This window comes from Macaca nemestrina, chromosome 20 (genome assembly GCF_043159975.1).
Source record: "Macaca nemestrina isolate mMacNem1 chromosome 20, mMacNem.hap1, whole genome shotgun sequence".
NCBI classification, from domain to species: Eukaryota; Metazoa; Chordata; class Mammalia; order Primates; family Cercopithecidae; genus Macaca; species Macaca nemestrina.
This window is the reverse complement of record NC_092144.1, coordinates 57,959,849-57,980,678: the sequence shown is the minus strand read 5'-3', so window position 1 is coordinate 57,980,678 and position 20,830 is coordinate 57,959,849. Positions and strand designations below refer to the sequence as shown.

At 55.8% G+C, this 20,830-nt stretch overlaps 1 protein-coding gene and 1 non-coding gene across 2 annotated transcripts; both read right to left on the bottom strand.

Moving 5' to 3' along the window:
• Positions 1-6,346: 6,346 nt before the first annotated feature.
• NOP53 (NOP53 ribosome biogenesis factor) lies at positions 6,347-18,532 on the bottom strand. The gene is made up of 13 exons (XM_011736113.3): positions 18,281-18,532; positions 17,105-17,169; positions 13,660-13,768; positions 12,825-13,024; positions 12,355-12,425; positions 10,516-10,611; positions 8,793-8,897; positions 8,527-8,709; positions 7,886-8,061; positions 7,589-7,655; positions 6,800-6,876; positions 6,661-6,717; positions 6,347-6,406 (listed from the first exon to the last, which is right to left on the bottom strand). Exons 1-13 carry the CDS (start codon positions 18,502-18,504, stop codon positions 6,400-6,402), a joined length of 1,437 nt encoding a protein of 478 aa, XP_011734415.2. The 5' UTR covers positions 18,505-18,532; the 3' UTR covers positions 6,347-6,399.
• On the bottom strand, positions 7,450-7,559 carry LOC112426082 (small nucleolar RNA SNORD23). The gene has a single exon (XR_003017350.1). It is a non-coding gene; the product is annotated as a small nucleolar RNA SNORD23 (small nucleolar RNA).
• Positions 18,533-20,830: the final 2,298 nt, after the last annotated feature.

Below are 20,830 nucleotides of genomic sequence, written 5' to 3'. Positions count from 1 at the left end.
ACTAACCAATGCCCTGTATCACCTGCATCAACAGGTGTTGACTAAGCACCTTCTGCATACAAGGTTCACGCTCCCCCATCTAATAGTTAAGGGTGTTTGGGATGTCAGAGGGAAGCTGTAGTTACCTGTTCATGAAGTTCAGATGGGAAGAATCGGACTGAGCAGACTTGAAACCAACCCCCCAGCTCTTAGGTGGGGAGCCCGGTAATGCTCCTGATTCTACTTCATGTAGGTGGGGTGGGGAGAAGGGTGCAATCCAGGCTGACTTCCTGGAGTAGAGGGGCTTGAGGACAAAGGGGCAGGAACCCAGTGAGCCAGGGAGAGGGGCCCAAGGCTGATGTGCCAGGTAAAGGAGGGGTGAGGTGCCCAGACTTGAAGGCCAGATTCAAGGTTTGGATGGATTCCCACCAGTGACAAGGGCAGAGGTGAAGCCTGGGGAAGGCAGCTGAGATGGGGGAAGGGGCATCATAAGTTCTGGTCATAAGTGTCTGAATCCAAGTTGTGATTGGCTTAAGCACTTGGCTCCTGTAACCAAAGTCTGTGGGAGGACTTCAGGCACAGCTGGATCCAGGTATTCTGATGGCATCTCCCTGAGTCTGTCTCCCTCTATGTCCTGTCTCAGACTGTCCCAGACTGTCTGGTTCCTGGCACAGGCTCAAGGCGCCTCCTGGCGGCTACTGTCTCCCACGTCCAGATTCTCCTTGAACTTGGGTGACACTGCATTTGGTGGTCACACAGGACCACAGCGGTGCTCTGAGGTTGCTCCCAGCCCTGAACACCCACTCCCTGGACAATTCTCAGCAATGGACACCCAGCCCCGGCCTCCTGGCCGACCCTCCTGGGGTACCTTCCAGCCTTGTGTGGGCAGGTGAGGGAGTAGCTCATCCACAGCCCCGATTCTCTCCCACACCCTCCCCGCCACCCCTGCTCAGTGCCCTGTGCTGGTCCCCACCCCCCACCTTTTTCTCCTTCCCCCGGACCTCCCTGCTTTTCACCTGTCACCTTTGGTCTATGTGTAATTCCTACCCACTCCCACTGCCTCAAATGTCACACACCCACACGCTGACCACCCATCTCTCCCTGCCAGGTCCCCTGAGCTCTGGCTCCCGTGTCTGCCAGCTCAGCGACATCGCCATTCACAAGCCAAACAGGAAGCTCAGGCCAAATCCGGCCAAAGCCTAATCTGAATTTCTCTGCCCCAAAACCTACTCTCACTTGAGTTGTGTCTACCCATTAGTATGGATTTTTTTTTTCTTTTCTTTTTTGAGACCGAGTCTCGCTCTGTCCCCCAGGCTGGAGTGCAGTGGCACAATCTCGGCTCACTGCAACCTCCACCTCCCAGGTTCAAACCGATTCTCCTGCCTTAGCCTCCTGAGTAGCAGAGATTACAGGCACCCGCCACCATGCCCAGGTAATTTTTGTATTTTTAGTAGAGACGGGATTTCACCATGTTGGCCAGGCTCGTCTCAAACATAGCGCCTAAACAGAAAAAAGAATAAGGAGAAGTGCTGTCAGGTTATCCGCCCCCCTCAGGGTCCCAAAGTGCTGGGATTACAGGCGTGAGCCACCACACCCATTTTTTTGTTTTGTTTTGTTTTTTAAATAGAGACAGGAGTCTGGGAGTGAGGGCTCACGCCTTTAATCTTGGTACTTGGGAGGCTGAGGCAGGACTGCTTGAGTCTAGGAGTTTGAGACCAGCCTGGGCAACATGGCAAGACCCCACCTCCACAAAAAATACAAAATTAGCCTAGCATAACGGCATGCACCTGTGGTCCCAGTTACTTGGGAGGCTGAGGTGGGGGGATCACCTGAGCCCTGGGGAGGTGGAGGTTGCAGTGAACCATAATCGTGCCACTGCACTCCAGCCTGGGCAACACAGCAAGACCTGGTCTCCAAAAAAAACAACTACTAAAACAAAACAAAACACACACACAAAATGCAATGCATGATTGTCTCTAGCGCCTGAATACAAACCACTCCAGGTCTCTTACAGGGAACTGGGTGCTTACAAAATCATGGGAAGCTGAAGAAGCAGCTCTAGGCCAAGCCCTCAGAAATGACACCCAGGACAGCACTGAACTGACCCACCAGGGGCGCTGCTGCCTACGGGGCCACTGCTGGAACCGCTGGGTTCAAGGACACCAAGCCCGGCTGCGATTCCAGGATCGCTCCTGCCGTCCACGCCTCACCAGGGTGTCTCTAATTGTTGGAACCTAGTTCTCATCCAGAATCCCAGCTGTTGGGGTGTCTGGGAAATACAGGCGTTGCTTTTAGCCTCTGATGAGAGGATGGAGGGAGGTCAGCCCAGCCCACCCAGCCCATGGTTCCCACCACCATGAAGAGCGTGGGAGCACATGGAGAGGACACAGAAAAGCGGATCTAAGGAAGAAAATAAAAATCCCCCAGGCAGGGCACGGTGGCTCGCCCCTGTAATCCCAGCAGTCTGGGAGGCCGAGGCAGGTAGATCACCTGAGGTCAGGACTTTGAGACCAGCCTGGCCAACAAAGCAAAACCCAGTCTCTAGCAAAAATACAAAAAATTAGCCGGGCGTGGCGACACGTGCCTATAATCCCAGCTACTTGGGAGGCTGACGCAGGAGAATCGCTTGAACCTGGGAGGCAGAGGTTGCGGTGAGCCAAGATCGTGCCACTGCACTCCAGCCTGGGCGACAGAGCAAGAATATCTCAAAAAGAAAAACAAAGGAAAAAACCTTTGGATTCCTTTTTTAAGTTTGCTCCATTACAGATAATTTGGGGCCTGGCTCAGTGGCTCACACCTGTAATTCCAGCACTTTGGGAGGCCGAGGTGGGTGGATCACTTGAGGTCAGGAGTTTGAGACGAGCCTGGGCAACATGGCAAAACCCTGTCTCTACTAAAAATACAAAAAGAAAAAAATTAGCCAGGCATGGTGGCATGGGCCTGTAAGTCTCAGCTATTCAGGAGGCTGAGTTCACGGGATCACTTGAGCCCAGGAGGTTAAGGCTATAGTGAGCTGAGACAGAGCCATGTGCTCCAGCCTGGGCAACATAATAAGACCCTTTCTCAAAAAAAAAAAAAAATTTTAAAAAAAGGAAATGCTGGAAAAGAGAATAAGGAGTCGTCCTCTGAAATCCTCCCACTTAAGAGACTTTTGGCATGGGGGTTTGTTTGATGAACGCCAGCGTGGACGGCGGCAGATCCTGTTCACTTTTTCCCACAAAGCATCCAAACACGAACGCCTTCCAGTGGCTGCAGGCACTTCCGACCCCTCGGTTAATGGCCACAGAGGTGGCGCCTGCGTGGCCAACGCCCGCCCCGTGTCCATGACCATGTTTCCTCCCACTCTCCAGAACGCTCTCAAGGACCAGCCTGTGCAGAATGCTCTTCCCCAACTTCCGGCTGTTTCTGTAGGCCACGTTCCCAAGCATGCAATGACTGCGTCAAAGGGTCAGAGCATTTGTGAGGAGCCTCTGGCACAAATTGCAAGTTTCCGCATCTTTTTAAAATCATCTTCCCCCACCCTAACATTGTTATAAAAGCAAACACCCACCTAGAGCTTACCCTGTGCCAGGGCCTCACTTTCACGTGCAGACTCACTTACTTATAATAACCCACAGCAAGATAAGCACTATCGTTACGTCTGTTTTACAGACACAACGCTGAGGAACAGAGAGGTTGAGTAACCTGCACATCACACAGCCAGTATGTAACAGATTCTGAAATCAGGACACGGACTCTATCATGCTCTTCATGGGCGCGGTGGCTCACGCCTGTAATCCCAGCACTTTGGGAGGCCGAGGCGGGTGGATCACAAGGTCAGGAGATCGAGACCATCCTGGCTAACTCGGTGAAACCCCGTCTCTACTAAAAATACAAAAGTTAGCCAGGCGTGGTGGCGGGCACCTGTAGTCTCAGTTACTCGGGAGGCTGAGGCAGAAGAATGGCGTGAACCCGGGACGCAGAGCTTGCAGTGAGCCAAGATTGTGCCACTGCACTCCAGCCTGGGCAACAGAGTAAGACTTCTTGGGCTCTCACCCTGTTGCCCAGGCTGGAGTGCAATGGCATGATCTCGGCTCACTGCAACCTCCGCCTCCTGGGTTTAAGCCATTCTCCTGCCTCAGCCTCCTGAGTAGCTGGGATTACAGGCACCTGCCACGTCCGGGTAATTTGTGTTTTTAGCAGAGATGGGGTTTCACCATGTTGACCAGGCTCATCTCAAACTCCTGACCTCCGGTGATCCACCCGCCTCAAAAGCAGGTGCAGGGCCATGACAGACATTGCATGGCCCCAAAACCCCAATGTGCCATTTCCCTATTAGGACACTTTCAAAGAGAATTTTTCTGTGCACACCCGTATACCTCACCACCTAGATTCTACCCTTAACATTTCAGTGCTTTTGTTTTATGGGACATCTGTTCATTAATCCACCTTGTTTAACGGTTTCTTTTTTCTTTTTTCTTTTTTTTTTTTGAGACAGAGTTTCATTCTTGTCGCCCAGGCTGGAGTGCAATGGCATGATCTTGGCTCACTGAGACCTCTGCCTCCCAGTTCAAGCAATTCTCCTGCCTCAGCCTCCTAAGTAGCTGGGATTACAGGCGCCCGCCACTACGCCTGGCTGATTTTTGCTATTTTTAGTAGAGATGGGGTTTCACCATGTTGGCCAGGCTGGTCTCAAACTCCTGACCCTCAGGTGATCCGCCCGCCTCCCAAAGTGCTGGGATTACAGGCGTGAGCCACCGCGCCCGGCCTGTTTTACATTTTTCAAAGGAACTGCAGACATCAGTGAAATTCAGCTTGCAAACTGTTAACCAGAGTTCCGGATTTTATGTTTTAGTCTCGCTGTCACCCAGGCTGGAGCACAGTGGCGTCATCACACTACACTACAGCCTCCACCTCCCTCCAGCCTCAGACTTCTGAGGAGCAAGGACTACAGGAGCACAACACCATGACTAAATAATTTAAAAGTTTTTTTTTTTTTTTGAGACAGGGTCTCTCTGTCACCCAGGCTGAAATGCAGTGGATTTTGGCTCACTGCAACCTCAACCTCCGAAGCTCAGGTGATCATCCCACCTTGGCCTCCTGAGTAGCTGGGGCACCACCATGTCTGCTAATTTTTTCCATCTTTTGTAAAAACAAATGGGATTTTGCCATGTTGCCCAGGCTGGTCTTGAATTCCTGGGCTCAAGCAATCCACCCATCTCAAAGTGCTAGGATTACAAGTGTCACTGCACTGGCCTAAAAAATGGTTTTCTAGAGATAGAGTCTCACTATGTTGCCCAGGGTGGTCTCCAGTTCCTGGTCTCAAACAATCCTCCTGCCTGGGCCTCCCAAAATGACGGATTACAGGGGTAAGTCACTGTGTCCAGCTGAGTTCTGTACTTTTAGGCTTTTGACATAAATGTCGGATGTGAAATGCCATTTCTGTGCAGACACACACAAACATCTTTGCTGTGGATCCTCCATTTCGCATATGGGAACAGACGCACTTCCCCAGGCAATTAAATACCAGGGACTTCCTGAGGACACTTGAGTGTCCAGGCCACGGGGTTTGTCCTTGAGTGGCTGTGACCACCCACAACCCCGGGTATCCAGGAATGTGCCCGACGCCCCGATGGCCGTCTCCAGGCATTAAGAGCTTCCTCCCCATTTCCAGCAGTTTCCTTCGGTCACCCCTGAGCACAGAGTCACTGGGTCAGAGGCCGGCCTCCTTGGCAGACGGCGTTTTTTTTTTTTTTTCCTGAGATGGAGTTTCACTCTTGTTGCCCAGTCTGGAGTGCAGTGGCGCGATCTCAGCTCACTGCAACCTCCACCTCCCAGGTTCAAGTGATTCTCCTGCCTCAGCCTCCCCAGTAGCTGGGACCATAGGTGCATCCGACCACACCTGGCTAATTTTTGGTAGAGATAGGGTCTGGCTATGTTGCCCAGGCTGGTCTCAAACTCCTGGGCTCAAGTGATCTGCCCGCCTCAGCCTCCCAAAGTGATGGGATTACAGGAGTGAGCCACTGTGCCCGGCCCTGTTTCCTCACCTTTAAAACGGGAGTAAGTACAGCCCTCCTTGGTTGGGCTGCTGTGAGTTCAGTGAGTGAATCCACCTGCATAAACCCGATAGCAGGTGCCTGGCGGAGGTCAGCTGCCACCACTCCTACCATCGGTGTGGCGAGAGCTGCTACGTCACCCACAGCGGAAGGAACCGGGCTATTCTCCAAGTCGGAATCCAGTGGGGAAGCTTCTCCTCACCTCTGCTTCACCAGGCTCTGGCAGCGAGTTCTGCCACCTACATGTTTGTCGCCACACGGGGGGACACGCAGTCTGCACCTGGGAGCAGCTGCCCGCAGGAGGCACACAAGCCACACGCGAAGTTCACTGATTGGCTAAAAGGGACTTTTTATTGAAGGGCGGGGCTCCAGCATCCGATGGCAGCTACAACCTAGGGACAGAGAAAAGGGGCTGAGGGTGGGTAAGAGGGTGCCCCACAACCCCTGCCCACCTGACACTCCCTGACTTTCAGTTTCCCTTTGGGGACCCTCCCAACCCCACTCTGGTTTCAGGGCCTCTTCTGGGCATGGCCAAGGGGTTGTGATTCAGCCACTGGTCACACTCTGGGAGGGTCCCTGGGACTCAGTGGGCACCATGGGGCGGGAGAAGGGCTCCCTTCCTTGTGGTGAAACCGGGGGGACTCACTGGATCTCACGGAACGCCCGCTTCTCCACCAGCTTCACCTTGTACTTGCGTTTGAACCTGGAGCAGGGACAATGGAGCAGTCAGTGCCTGGGGCCAATCCCAGATGCTCTCACCCCACAGCAGCCCCGGCCGCCCTTACTTGGCTCTCTCTCGAGGCTCGATCATGTTCCTCCTCTGGAAGCTCTTGAACCGGTCGCGAAGGATGTTGCCCTCGGGCTGCGGGACAGAGAGGGAGGCCTCAGCAGGGCCTGGCAGAAGCCCGAGGGCCTGGGACCTCTCCTCGGGGTCCTGGCAGAGCTCAGCCCCGTGCAGTCTCCCCAGGGGAGCCTTGTGGGCACCAGGGACTCAGCCTGGCCCTCAGCTGCTGGGGCTCAGCACTGGGATGACAGCCACCAACCCACGGCCATCTCTGAGCTGGGCTTGGAGGAGTCATGGGAAGTGGGCTGGTGACAACACAGGAAAGGGGACAACAAGGGCAAAGGCCGGGTCAGAGGGAGAAGGCACAGTCCACTCATGAGCACAGCTGGCTGGAGCCCCACGGCCGGGGCAGGCCAGGCCAGGTGTGTGGCTGACAGAGGAGCTGGGCTTCCTCAGGGGCACTGGGGAGCCACGGCAGATTCTGAGCAGGGGAGGGACAGGGTTGGTTCTGAACTTCAGGAAGGTCCCTCTAGTCCTGAAGGCGACCAGGACTGCAACAGGGACCAGCTGGAAGGAAAGGCTTTCTTAGGGTCCCAGACTCAAACCCTACCTAGCCTGGCCCCTCACCCTGGGATCCCCCCCAGCACCCTGTGCCCTCAGCCCCTGGGCATTGGCCCCACTGGCCCAGCCCAGGGGCAGCCATGGTGTCGCCCATAGCCCCTGGGGGGCACGGGGAGCAAGGATGGTGTCATCATTGGGCACAGGGCTCTGCGGCGCCAGCGATGAGCACCTTCAGGGTCCTGAGCGAGTCTGTCAGCTCCGAGCTCAGCTGCACGTCAATGTCGGGTGCCTGGTACCTGCGGAACAGGGCGGGTGTCCAGAAATCTCACGCCTGCAAGGCCCAGGACACCCAGTCCAAAGTCCCCTCCTGGAGAAGGAGGGGCCTCTGAGAATGTGGGGTTTTGTGGGGGAAGAGGTGGTCTGCCGGTGGAGGGGCGGGCAGTTCCTGAACAAACGCAGGAAGGCGTCAGGCCCTGGGACCTGGCCCCACCTCCAGCTTCTCCCAGAACCCCAGCCCGGTTCTCACTTGAGCCGCCCCAGCCTTCGGGGCTTGTCAGCCTCAGCCTCCCGCCGCGCCTGCCGCTGCCTCTGCCGCCGCGCCAGCTCCGCCAGCCTCAGGGCCACCTGGGCCTTGATCCCGCGCAGCCGGAACAGCTCCTGGTGCCGGAGCCGGGCGGCCCGCAACGCGGCCTGCTGTACCCGCTGTTGAGACGGGGCAGGGTCAGGGTCCAGGCAAGTGCTGCCCACCCAGGGAGGCCTTCCCTCTACACAGGGAACCCTACCGCGCAAATCTGCCTGCCCCGGAGGCCCTTCCTGACCCTGTCGCCGTCAGGTCAGCAGCGCCTCCAGTGCCTTCCCCGCAGCTGCTAGCTTCAAGCTTCAGCCCGCCACCCACCTCCCCCGGTCTGCGGTGCAGAAACCGCCCCGCACCTCACCCGTCAAACAGAAGCGCCAGGGACCCCCGTCCCACCCCAGCCCAGAGCCCCGCCTGGAAGAGGCTGGAAAATGAGTCCCAGCTGTGAGGGTCCCAAACAGCCCAAACCACACGCCACACACGGGGCTTGGGGTGGGCAGGCTGCCCACATCACCCAGGACAGCCCACGGGTGGGAGGAAGGAAGGAAGGGGGCGAGGCATCCGAAGCAGGCCCCGCCGGCCCAGGCGCTCACCAGCCTGCGCGCAGCCTTTTCCCGCCGCCGCTGCTGCTCCGTCTTCTTCTCTGTGGCGGCCAGGCGGGCGGGCGTGGGACAGACCTGGGCATCCCCAGCCTCCGGCCCCTCGCCCTGGCCTGGCTCCCCCTCGCCATCCGACTCCTCCAGCAGCCCCTCGCACAGCTCCTGGAATGTGGACTCCTGGGGAGGTGGGAAGCAGAGAGCAGTGTCAGGGGTAGGTAGCAGGCCCCGGGAGGAGAGGGAGGGGCAGGCGCGGGGCTCACCTGGGTGGCGGCCTGCTCCGTGGCGGGCAGGGCCAGCTGCCGCTCCAGCTTCTCAGCCTCCTTCTGCCGCTGCAACTCCACCTCGTGGGCGGCTGAGAGTAGGGTCTGCGAGGGGCGGGAGTGAGGACCGGTCCCTGAACCTCTCCTGGGACACTGAGACTAGACCCTCTTACCTCCCATCTGTCCCTCACCCAGTGCCCACGGATCTCACCCCAGCCCAGGCTTTCCTCCCCACGCCCCGTCTACCAGCACACCCCACCCTGCACAGAGCCAGAGCAGGTACAATCTAAAAGCGAATGTCTGATCTCCACCCCCCTCCCACATCAGGTCCAGGAACAGATGGCAGTGAGCAGCACCCTTGTCCTTTCTTTTTTTTTTTTTTTTTTTTTTTTTGAGACGGAGTCTCACTCTGTCGCCCGGGCTGGAGTACAGTGGCCGGATCTCAGCTCACTGCAAGCTCCGCCTCCCGGGTTTACGTCATTCTCCTGCCTCAGTCTCCCAAGTAGCTGGGACTATAGGCGCCCGCCACCTCGCCCGGCTAGTTTTTTGTATTTTTTTAGTAGAGACGGGGTTTCACTGTGTTAGCCAGGATGGTCTCGATCTCCTGGCCTCGTGATCCGCCCGTCTCGGCCTCCCAAAGTGCTGGGATTACAGGCTTGAGCCACCGCGCCCGGCCTACCCTCGTCCTTTCAAACGTGAGCACACTGTTGCTTTTTCCGCAGACGCTTTTCTCTACCAGACGAGGAAGCTGCCTCTGTTCCTGGCTATCTCCTTCTTATGAAGCTGAACACGATGAGGGCAAGCCTCCTGCCTCTACCGCGAACATCTCAGCGTCTCCCCAGTCACGGGATCCCAGGAGAACAGGCGTTCCTCGAGGGAGGGTTGCGGTGGTTGAGAGTCTCGCTCTGTTACACAGGCTGGAGTGCCGTGGTGCCATCATAGCTTACTGCAGCCTGGACCTCCTGGGCGCAAGCAATCCGCCCACCTCAGCCTCCCAAGTAGGTGGGACCACAGGCATACGCTGCCACGCCCTGCTCATTTTCTGTATTTAGTGGAGACGGGGTTTCACCATGTTGGTCAGGCTGGTCTCGAACTCCTGACCTCAAATGATCTGCCGGCCTCAGCCTCCCAGAGTGCTGGGATTACAGGTATCCGGCCAAGCGAGGGGTTTTCGCACCCTTTGTCCGCAGTATCTGTGCCCAACAGATGCCGGCTAAACGCACAGTGGCTCCAGCCAGACTTCCCCATCGCTGAGCTAGCCTCGCCCGTGAGTAACTGTCACTTGGCTGCCAGTGTGCCACCGAGTCACCACAGCCTTTTGCATCTCTGTCCCACAGGCTTCCTGGAAGGCGCCATGGTCTCACCTCACCTCTGTACCTTTTGTTCCCGCCACCTGGAAAACTCACTCCCCTCCTCCCATTGCAAACCCCTCCCTCAGCCTCTGCCTCTGCCTCGGCTCAGGCGTCCCCTCCTCCAGGGAGCCCTTCCTGACCCCCCAGGCTGGGCCAGGTGCCCCGTCTGGGCTCCCAGCCCCAACCACTCTGCTCATCATTATCCGGGAACAGGTCTCCTACACTGGGCCATGAGCCCCGTGAGGATAGGTCCAGGGCTGTCTGGGTCACTCTGGAGTTCCCAGCACCACCCAGCACAGGGAGGCAGCCAGTGAAGCCCTGACCGAGAGGCAGAGCCCGCTGAGGAGGGAGGCCTGGTCGGGGTGGTGTACCTGGTGGTCTTCAAACGACGGGTTGTAGGAAGCTCCGGCAGGCGCCACCTCCACGGCCGGGGCCTGGGACGGCTTGGTGTGCAGGCGTGGTGGCCGCTGTGGAGAAAAGGCCGAGGCAGGGTAAGGCCGTGTGAGGTCGGAAGGTCCCCCAGGCTTGTGTGTTGAAACTTAACTGCAATGTGGTAATGTCACCGGACAAGGGCCTTTGGGGGGTGATTCGGTCAGGAGGGCCCCGCCTTAGAAGAAAGCCTGGGCGACCTGGGCGCACGGCCCACTTCCAGGCTTTCTTCATCCCTCCCCATCTGCTCTCCACCCCACAAAGGCCCTGTCAGTCGCCAGCAGAAGCCTGGAGTCACCTGAATGCCCCTCAAGCTCTTCCCACACCCAACCGCTGGCAAGGCCTGGAGCATCTGCCCCAGGACTGTCTCCCGGGTCACCCGCAGCCCCAGCCCAGCTGGCTCAGGGCTCCACTCTCATGCCCTTGACTCCCGGTGTCTCACTCTACACCTGCCCCACCACAGCGTGACCTCCCCAGAGTGGCCACCTGGGTCCCACCCCTCCCCTCCACAAAACCCTCTGGCGGTGCCCCACACATCTGCCCCGCTCAGAATCATCCCCCAAGCCTGGCCTGTACTCCCTCTGGGACCACCCCCGCCTCCTGAACACACTCGGTCCCCCCTCAAAGCCTCTGTCATCAGCCTGGCAGCTGTTCCCTGGGGCCTCTGCATGGCCTGCCCCTCGCCCTTCCAGGTCTCTCACTACGCTGCTATTGTATGTTCTTTCCGGCAAGGGCTTCTCTGGCTGAGCCCCGGAGATTGTAAGCACCTGGGCTCTAACACTCGGGGTCCAGCAGCTCAAGAAGGAGGAGGCTGCAAATCCAAACTCAAACACATGACACTTCTGCCACTTGCCAGCACTGGCTCCACCTTCTCATGCGTTACCTCTTTAAATTCTCCCCACCAGCCCATGATCTAAGTACAATTTCATCTATATTTTATTATTATTATTTTTTTGAGATGGAGTTTCGCTCTTGTTGCCCAGGCTGGAGTGCAGTGGCATGATCTCAGCTCACTGCAACCTCCACCTCCCCGGTTCAAGCGATTCTCCTGTCTCAGCCTTCCTAGTAGCTGGGACTACAGGCACATGCCACCACGCCCAGCTAATTTTAAAAATATTTTTAGTGGCTGGGCACAGTGGCTCACGCCTGTAATCCCAGCACTTTGGGAGGCCAAGGCGGGCGGATCACGAGGTCAGGAGATCGAGACCATCCTGGCTAACCCGGTGAAACCTCGTCTCTACTAAAAATACAAAAAATTAGCCAGGAGAGGTGGCGGGCGCCTATAGTCCCAGCTACTCGGGAGGCTGAGGCGGGAGAATGGCGTGAACCCAGGAGACGGAGCTTGCAGTGAGCTGAGATTGCGCCACTGCACTCCAGCCTGGGCGACAGAGCGAGACTCCATCACAAAAATAATAATAATAATAATAATAATAATTTTTAGTAAAGATAGGGTTTCACCATGTTGGTCAGGCTGGTCTCGAACTCCTGACCTCAGGTGATCCACCTGCCTTGGCCTCCCAAAGTGCTGGGATTACAGGTGTGAGCCAGTGTGCCGGGCCCTCATCTGCATTTTAGAGGAAGACACAAGTCAGAGAAAGGTTAGCCCACCTTCCCAGGATCAGTCAGCACTGGAACCGGGACAGGAATCCCAGCCACCTGGCTCCAGCAGAGTTCTCGGCCACTGGGATAGAAGGGTTCCGAGACTGAGACTCTACTGCAGGAACAGCTCCTGGCCCTCCTCACCCTTCCATCACCCAGGACGCCCTTCCCACACGTCTCACCTTCACTCCTTTCTTCTTGGTCTGCTCCAGGAAAAACTCATCCTGGCCAATCAACGGCCTGTCCAGGGGGTCTGTGGATACAGCGAGGGGAGCTGCTGGGACAGTCCCAGCATGGAAGAGGCACCAAAGGGCTCCCCTCAATCCCTCCCCATTTCAAAAAGGTGACCCTGAAGCTCAGGCAAGGGAAGGACTGATTCTAGACCCCAAGGGGCCTCGATCACCCGGACAAAACTGCGTCTGGACAGGTTCAGAAAGTGGAGGAGACCAAAGCTGAAAGCAGGAGCGTCACAACTCAGGAAAGGAAAAGTACGAGTAGGAAACAGCCGTCCCTTCAGGACGCGTGACTCTGCTGGGAGGTCACCAAAGCACAGGGCACTCCCTTTCGCACTGTACTCTCGTGCAGTGCACAACACACACAACTGCACATGGCAGTCCTGTCCCCATCTGCAGGTGACAGCAGGGTCACTCACTGTCTGAGGCCCAGAGATCGTAGAAAGGCCGCTCCACAGTGTCCTGGGGCCCGAGCTTGGTCCTGGCTGCGGGAGGGTTGAGGAGCCGGGCCTGGGCCCTGCGCACCTCCCGGGGCAGCTCGCCCTGCTTGGCCAGCTTCTCCCATAGTTGCTCCTTCCGCCTGAGCTTCTTGGCGTTGGGAACCTGGTGGGCAAGGACGCTGGTCGGGGAGAGGTGGCACAAGTGCAGCAGGTGAGGTGGCGGCCTGAACAGCAGCCAGGCCTCCTCCCTGTCAGGCTTCCTCCACCATTAAGGCAGCTCCAGCACCCCCTCTCCAAAAGGCGGCGCTCCGCCTCCTCTTCAGAGAACCCCTCTCCCCACATCTGTCTCCTGCCTAGGCCTCCCCTCCCCTCTGAGCCCCAGACTCTGAGCCCCAGACAGCCCTGTCCTGGACATCCCCCAGGCACCTCACACCACCATGTCAACACCAACCTCAGCATCACCCGAAATCCCGCTCCTCCTCCACATCCCCATCTCAGGGGAAGGCCAGCTGTCCACCCTCTCACCCGCTCATGCCCCAATACCCACCTGATGTGCCTCCTGAACACGCCTCCCACTCAGCCCCTCCTCTCCAACCCCAAAGCCCCAAGCTGCGTCCAGGCCCCTCCTCACTGCCTCGGCCCAGCACCAGGGCACCCAGACTCCCTCCCTCCAATCTGCACTCCAAAGCCCAAACCTGACCCTGTGCCTGCCCTACCCTCCAAATGACCCTCACCTACCATCCCCCAAGCCCGGAAGCCCTTCAGGAGCAGAGTCTGGCGGGAAAGAAGGGCCCAGGGATGCTGGGACACTCACTCTTTGGGGGCAGGGACTTTGGATGTGTTCTCGAGGATGAGGTCAACCCGAAGGGGTTTCTTGAGAAGCAGTGACTTCTTCTGGACTTTGGTTCTCTTCTTAGTCAGCCCTAAGAACGGGAAAGAGAACGAGTTGAGGCCTCGGGCCTACCCACGGCAAAGACCACCCACCCCCTTCAGCTCCATGGCAGCCACCAGACCTGAATCCAAGTCACCCCAGGAGACCTGGAGGTCCCCAGGCTCCCACCTGGAGGCAGAGGCCCCTCAGGGTGAGGCCCAAGGTGCCCAAGCCCTGACCTTCCACACCAAGTGCTAGGCCAGCAGGAGGCAGGCCCCATGCTGGGGACATGAAGAGTCACACCCACAGCCACATAGGAGAGTCTCCCAGACAGAGAGGGAAGGGGGACCAGGCATGGTGGCTCACACCTGTAATCCCCACACTCTGGGAGGCTGAGGTGGGAGGATCGCTTGAGCCCAGGAGTTGGAGGCCAGCCTGAGCAACATAGCGAGATCTCATCTCGGGGGGGAAAAAAAAAAAGGAAGAAAGCAAGTGATCAGTTGTCACCAAAGCCCAGGGAGGGCCACAGAACTGGACTTGGGACCCAGGACGGCCACTTCTCAGCATAACTTCTAGGTCGCTGGTTTTTTCTGCCTTTTTCCTCCACAAAGGTACCTACGGTTTTTACTTCAAAACCCTAACGGTTAAAAGCAGTAACTCTACAGCAAAATGCCCTAGAATGGAATTACGCCCTGGCATGGACTGTGGGACCTCACATAAGAGGCGTAGCTCCTCCGTGTCCCCAAAATGAGGATGTCGATGCCTCCCTCGCAGGGCTGCTGTGAAGACGAAATCATTGAAGACCCACGAAGCACAGGGGCTGACCTGCGACTGCTCACAACCACTATTATCTTTGTCCACGTTTTCTCACTGAAGTGGACCCAAAAACTGCCTCCCTTCCGCCCCGCAAAGCGGCTTCCCACTCGCCAGAGCACGCCGATAACTACTTCCCCATCTGTTCATTACAGGCAGGTCACTGACTTGCCCTTTATGCTCATACACCAGATCGACTCACTTCACTCAAGGCTGACTTCTCTAATAACACCCCACTTTCTTTTTTTTTTTTTTTTTTTGAGACAGTCTTGTTGCCCAGGCTGGAGTGCAATGGCGTGATCTCAGCTCACTGCAACCTCTGCCTCCGAGGTTCAAGCGATTCTCCTGCCTCAGCCTCCCGAGTAGCTGGGATTACAGGCATGCCACCGCGCCTGGCTAATTTTGTATTTTTAGTAGAGACGGGGTTTCTGCATGTTGGTCAGGCTGGTCTCGAACTCCTGACCTCAGGTGATCCGCCCGCCTCAGCCTCCCAAAGTGCTGGGATTCCAGGCGTGAGCCACATGCCCGGTCAAGCCTGGCTAATTTCTGTATTTTTAGTAGAGATAGGGCTTCACCTTGCAGCTAGGCTGGTCTCAAACTCCTGACCTCAGGTGATCTGCCCGCGTCAGCCTCCCAAAGTGCTGGGATTACAGGCATGAGCCACTGCGCCCGGCCTGAGACAGAGTCTTGCTCTGTCACCCAGGCTGGAGTGCAGTGGTATAATCTTGGCTCACCACAACCTCCACCTCCTGGGTCCAAGCACTTCTCAGTAGCTGGGATTACATGCGTGTACAATGACGTCCGGCTGATTTTTGTATTTTCAGTGGAGACGGGGTTTCGCCATGTTGCCCAGGCTGGTCTCCAACTCCTGACCTCAAGTGATCCGCCCCACCTCAGCCTCCCAAAGTGTTGGGCTTACAGGCGTAGGCCACTGCGCCCAGACTCTAATAACCACTTTTTACCTGCTTATTGGAAGTCTCTCGTACCTCAAGGCAGCTCCTTCCACTCTATCTGGTCACTGAACCAGGTCCTCTCATTAAAACAGACCCTTTGACTGATCTCACACAAGCTCACTCTCTTGCTCATTAAAGCCATCAGCCTTTCCATCAAAGCAGACACCTTCACTTGCTTCCAGGCCCTTCATTAGAGCAGATCATCTGTTCTTAGTCTGTTTTTCTACATATTGAAGTAAACACTGTTACTCATCAGAACAATCCCTCCCTCATTCCTCATCTTGTTTCAGCAGATCCCCACCCTGCATTCTGGCAACATAAGGCAAGCAAGTTAAGACTAGTGTGTTACCTGTTCACTAAATCAGGTCCTCTCGTTCCTATTAAAGCTCATCTTGGCCGGGTGTGGTGGTTCACGCCTATAATCCCAGCACTTTGGGAGGCCAAGGTGGGTGGATCACCTGAGGTCAGGAGTTTGAGACCAGCCTAGCTGACATGGTGAAGCCCTATCTCTACTAAAAATACAGAAATTAGCCAGGCTTGACCGGGCGTGGTGGCTCACGCCTGGAATCCCAGCACTTTGGGAGGCTGAGGCGGGCGGATCACCTGAGGTCAGGAGTTCGAGACCAGCCTGACCAACATGCAGAAACCCCATCTCTACTAAAAATACAAAATTAGCCAGGCGCGGTGGCATGCCTGTAATCCCAGCTACTCGGGAGGCTGAGGCAGGAGAATCGCTTGAACCTCGGAGGCAGAGGTTGCAGTGAGCTGAGATCACGCCATTGCACTCTAGCCTGGGCTCAAAACTCCATCTCAAAAAAGAGCCGGGCTTGATGGTGCAGCTTATAGTCCCAGCTACTTGGGAGGCTGAGGCAGGAGAATCACTTGAACTGAGATCACACCACTGCACTCCAGACTGGGCAATAGAGCAAAACTGTCTCAAAAAAATAATAGTAATAATAAATCAGTCTTGCTTTAGTTAACAAGATGAGAGTCTTGTTCTGTTTATTTTTGAGAGAGTCTTGTTCTGTCGCCCAGGCTGGAGTTCAGTGGCATGATCTCGGCTCACTGCAACCTCCACCTCCCACGTTCAAGTGATTCTCCTGCCTCAGCCTCCCAAGTAGCTGGGATTACAGGCGCCCACCACCATACCTGGCTCATTTTTGTATTTTTAGCAGAGACGGGGTTTCACCATATTGGCCAGGCTGGTCTCGAACTCCTGACCTCAAGTGATCCAGCTGCCTAAGCCTCCCAAAGTGCTGGGAATACAGGCCTGAGCCACCGCGACCAGCAGGACTGATTTGTGTAAGCAGGTCCTTGACTTACTTTTCTGCAAGCTAAAAAGAGATCGTTTAATGTGTTTCTAACCTATTGATCAAGGCAGACTCCCAGCAGCTTATCTGTGCATGGAGATCACTGACACCTCAAAAGAAAAACCCACCTTCTCTAAGTTAGTCTCCAGCTTGCTTTCTGCCCATTTGAGGTCCCCTTGTTTATACTAAGGTTGACCCGTTTCCACAGATATTTGCCTCCCAAGCCACAAAATTAACATAGATCTCAGAGGCTGCAATAAGCTGGCTAACAACGAATAACGGCCATTCCCCACCACATAAGCCTCTCCTCACCTTTTTCCTTGGAGCCAGTGTCCACGAAGAAAAGTTTTTCATTTGGAGCCTCTGACAACAAGCCACTGGGGGACAGAAATGCAGAACATCAGCCAGAGATGTTGGAGGAGAAAGAGATTTAACCTGGTAGCCCCAGCCTTCCTCCTCTTAGTCAAGTCCCACCACGGGACTTGGCCTCTTCCGGGCTAAGGCCTCACCCTGCAGTTTACAGAACTTAATATTTGGGAAGGACTGCCGGGCACGGAGGCTCATGCCTGTAATCCCAGCACTTTGGGAGGCCCAGGAGGGTGGATCACCTGAGGTCAGGAGTTCAAGACCAGCCTGGCCAACATGGTGAAACCCTGTCTCTACTAAAAATACAAAAATTAGGCCGGGTGCGATGGCTCACACCTGTAATCTTAGCACTTTAGGAGGCCGGGACAGGTGGATTACCTAATGTCAGGAGTTCAAGACCAGCCTGGCCAACATGGCGAAACCCTGTCTCTACTTAAAATACAAAAATTAGCCAGACGTGGTGGTGTATGCCTGTAATCCCAGCTACTTGGGAGGCTGAAGCAGGAGAATCACTTGAACCCTGGAGGCAGAGGTTGCAATGAGCCGAGATTGTGCCATTGCACTCCAGGCTGGACTACAGCGAGAAGCGAGAGACTCTGTCTCAAAAAAAAAAAAAAAAAAAAAAAAGAAGAAGAAAGAAAACAGCCGGGCGTGGTGGCGCCCGCCTGTAATCCCAGCTACTCAGGAGGCTGAGGCAGGAGAATCGCTTGAGCCTGGGAGGCGGAGGTTGCGGTGAGCTGAGATAGCGCCACTGCACTCCAGCCTGGGTGATAGAGCGAGACTCCGTCTCAGAAACATATATATATATACACACACACACACACATATATAGCAAGGAGCAAGCTAAGGTGGAGGCATGGAATGTATTTATGCTAAAAATTATTCATTGTTTACCCAAAATCCAAATTTAAGCGTCCTGTATATTTATCTGCTAAACCTGGTAACTCTATCAAGCTCTCCAGCTTCCCATGCTGAGTCCCCTGACCATGCTCTCCATTTCCTCGGCGGTCCCCGAGACAGCTGCCCCCCAACCCCCGCCACCGACCCACCCACGCAAACACGACTGGCCTAGCACCTGGGCGCAGGAACCGTCCCAGTTCCCGGAAGTCCCGCCCCCCGTACCCGCTCGTGCGCTCCTGTAGCCGCACGTCTTCCAGGAACTGGTCAACCTCCAACCCCAGCGGCTCCTGAGCTAGCCGCCGCCAGCCCCGCTTCTTATTTCTTGGGCCTCGCCGCCGCCGCCTCAGCGCTGGGTCCACCGAAGTAGGCCGCAGCCCCAGGAAACCAGAATCGGCATCACTTTTCGAGCTGTGCTTCCCACCACCTCCACGGCCTCCTGCCGCCATCTTGTCAAAGAAAGAATTCAGCTGGTGGCGTCCCAAAAAGCCCCTTTGCAGCATGCGCGCGCAGATTTCCCGCCCTCTTCCGTGACGTACTTCCTGTGGCAGCCATATTTGTAAAGTGACTGGAGTTGCCAGGAGGCTGTCATCTTGGTAAAGGATAAATGGCTACCCCTTCCTCCATTCTTTACAGCGGGATCTGAAGACTCCTAACGGCGGCGGGTGGTAGAAGAGAGATGGGAAGGTTGCAGTTTCTTGGCTCTCGCCCTTAACCGAACACCTGGCCGCCTGGGGTCTTCGCTCAAACTGATTTTTTTCTTTAATAGACAAGGTCTCACTTTGTTGCCCCCAGGCTGGAGTGCAGTGGAAGGGTAATAGCTCACTGAAGCCTCCAACTCCTAAACTCAGAGATCCTCCTACCTCAGTCTCCCAAGTAGCTGCGACCACAGAAGCGTGCAACCACACCTGGCTAATTTTTTATTTTTATTTTTTGTAGAAATGGAGCCTCCCCGGCCAGGCGCGGTGGCTCAAGCCTGTAATCCCAGCACTTTGGGAGGCCGAGATGGGCGGATCACGAGGTCAGGAGATCGAGACCATCCTGGCTAACACGGTGAAACCCCTCTCTACTAAGAAATACAAAAAATAGCCGGGCGAGGTGGCAGCGCCTGTAGTCCCAGCTACTCGGGAGGCTGAGGCCAGAGAATGGCGTGAACCCGGGAGGCGGAGCTTGCAGTGAGCTGAGATCCGGCCACTGCACTCCAGCCTGGGCTACAGAGCGAGACTCCGTCTCAAAAAAAAAAAAAAAAAAAAAAGAAATGGAGCCTCCCCATGTTGCCCAGGCTGGTCTCGAACATCTGGTTTCAAGTGATCCTCTTTCCTAGACCTTCCAAAGTGCTGGGATTACAGCCTCACACCACCACTCCTGGTCCAAACTGATGTGGTTTTTTTTTCAAGAGACAAAGATCTCACTATGTTGTCCAGGCTGGTCTTGAACCCCAGGGCTCAAGTAATTCTCCCTCCTCAGCCTCCGAAAGTGCTCAGATTACAGATGTGAGCCACCATGCTCGGCCTTACAATTTTTTAATCTCGTTTTCTTCGAACAGTCAGTGGCAGATTCTGCGCAGCACATGTTCCACTCTCAGTTTTGTCATCTCAAATGTTCCAATCCTAGGATCTTGGAAATCAAGTAACTTTCGGAATATCAAAGTTGGAAGCACAGAACATTAGAGGAATGTTAGAAACATACACTTTTAGGACCCTAGAAGTGCAGACTCAAGAATCATTCATCTTGAGCAGGCTACTTCGCTGTGCCTCAGTTTCCTCATATGCAAAATAAGGATGATAATGGTACATCTGCCTCATAAATCATGCAGAAGATTAAACATATGTAAAGCACTTAAGGCTGCGTCTGGCATCTGAGTGTTAGCTGTTGTTAGTGCCTTGCCCTCTGAGGCTTCATCTTAGAATCAACTCATCTTTGCTATTTACAAATAAGGAAGGAAGCTCGGAGGCTCTTGGGCCCTGGCAGCCATTCAAAGGGATCCATGGCAGGGGGCGTGGTGATTCACGCCTGTAATCCCAGCACTTTGGGAGGCCGATGCAGGAGGATGGCTTGAGCCCAGGAATTCAAGACCAGCCTGGGCAATATAGTGAGATACTGTGTCTGCCAAAAATTTAAAAATTAGCCAGGCGTGGTGGTGTGCGCCCGTAGTCCCAGGTACTCAGGAGGCTAAGGTAGGAGGATCGCTTGAGCCCAGGAGTTGGAGGGTGCAGTGAGCCGTGATTGCACCATTGTACTTCAGCCTGGGTGACAGCAAGACCCTGTCTCAAAAACAAAACAAATCAAAGGGAACCAGACCTCATAAAAGTCACTTTGGACTCATAAAGGAAAAAGGCACAGAGAGAGAAGGCGCCACACTCATGGTCACACACAACTGAACTCAGCTGGATCCTTGCGCAGAGCTTTGGAAAGGTGACAGGCCCTGGATCGTAGCCCCGGGACCTGAGCGCCTGACCGCCTGGGACGGAGATTTTGGAGACCACAGCCTGTCTTGTCTCCTGAACGTCCGCCAGGGGGCGCCGCGAGCCGCGAAACTGGGCCCGCGTGGGCGGGATGAGCGCGCGGCCAGCGTGTCCCGGGACGCCGTGGGTGTGGCCTGAGTGTAAGTGCGCGGGACCGGGCGCGTACGGTGCGCTGCCCAGCTCTGGCGAAGAGCCCCAGGACGTGAGCACGCGCACACTCCTGGCAGCGCGTGTGGGCAAGGAAACCAGTATGTCCCTGGTGTTACGCGTCGGGAGTTATGTACCCAGGTTGTGCAAGGGCACGTTGCCG

Excerpts from the sequence above, each read along its gene's own strand:
- NOP53 (XM_011736113.3), bottom strand. The coding sequence starts at position 18,504 with ATGGCGGCAGGAGGCCGTGGAGGTGGTGGGAAGCACAGCTCGAAAAGT. Across the intron at positions 10,612-12,354 it reads CCAAGAAGAAAGGAGTGAAG|CGGCCACCACGCCTGCACAC; the intron begins GTGAGACGTGTG and ends TTTTCTCCACAG. Across the intron at positions 8,710-8,792 it reads CGGAGCAGGCCGCCACCCAG|GAGTCCACATTCCAGGAGCT; the intron begins GTGAGCCCCGCG and ends CCACCTCCCCAG.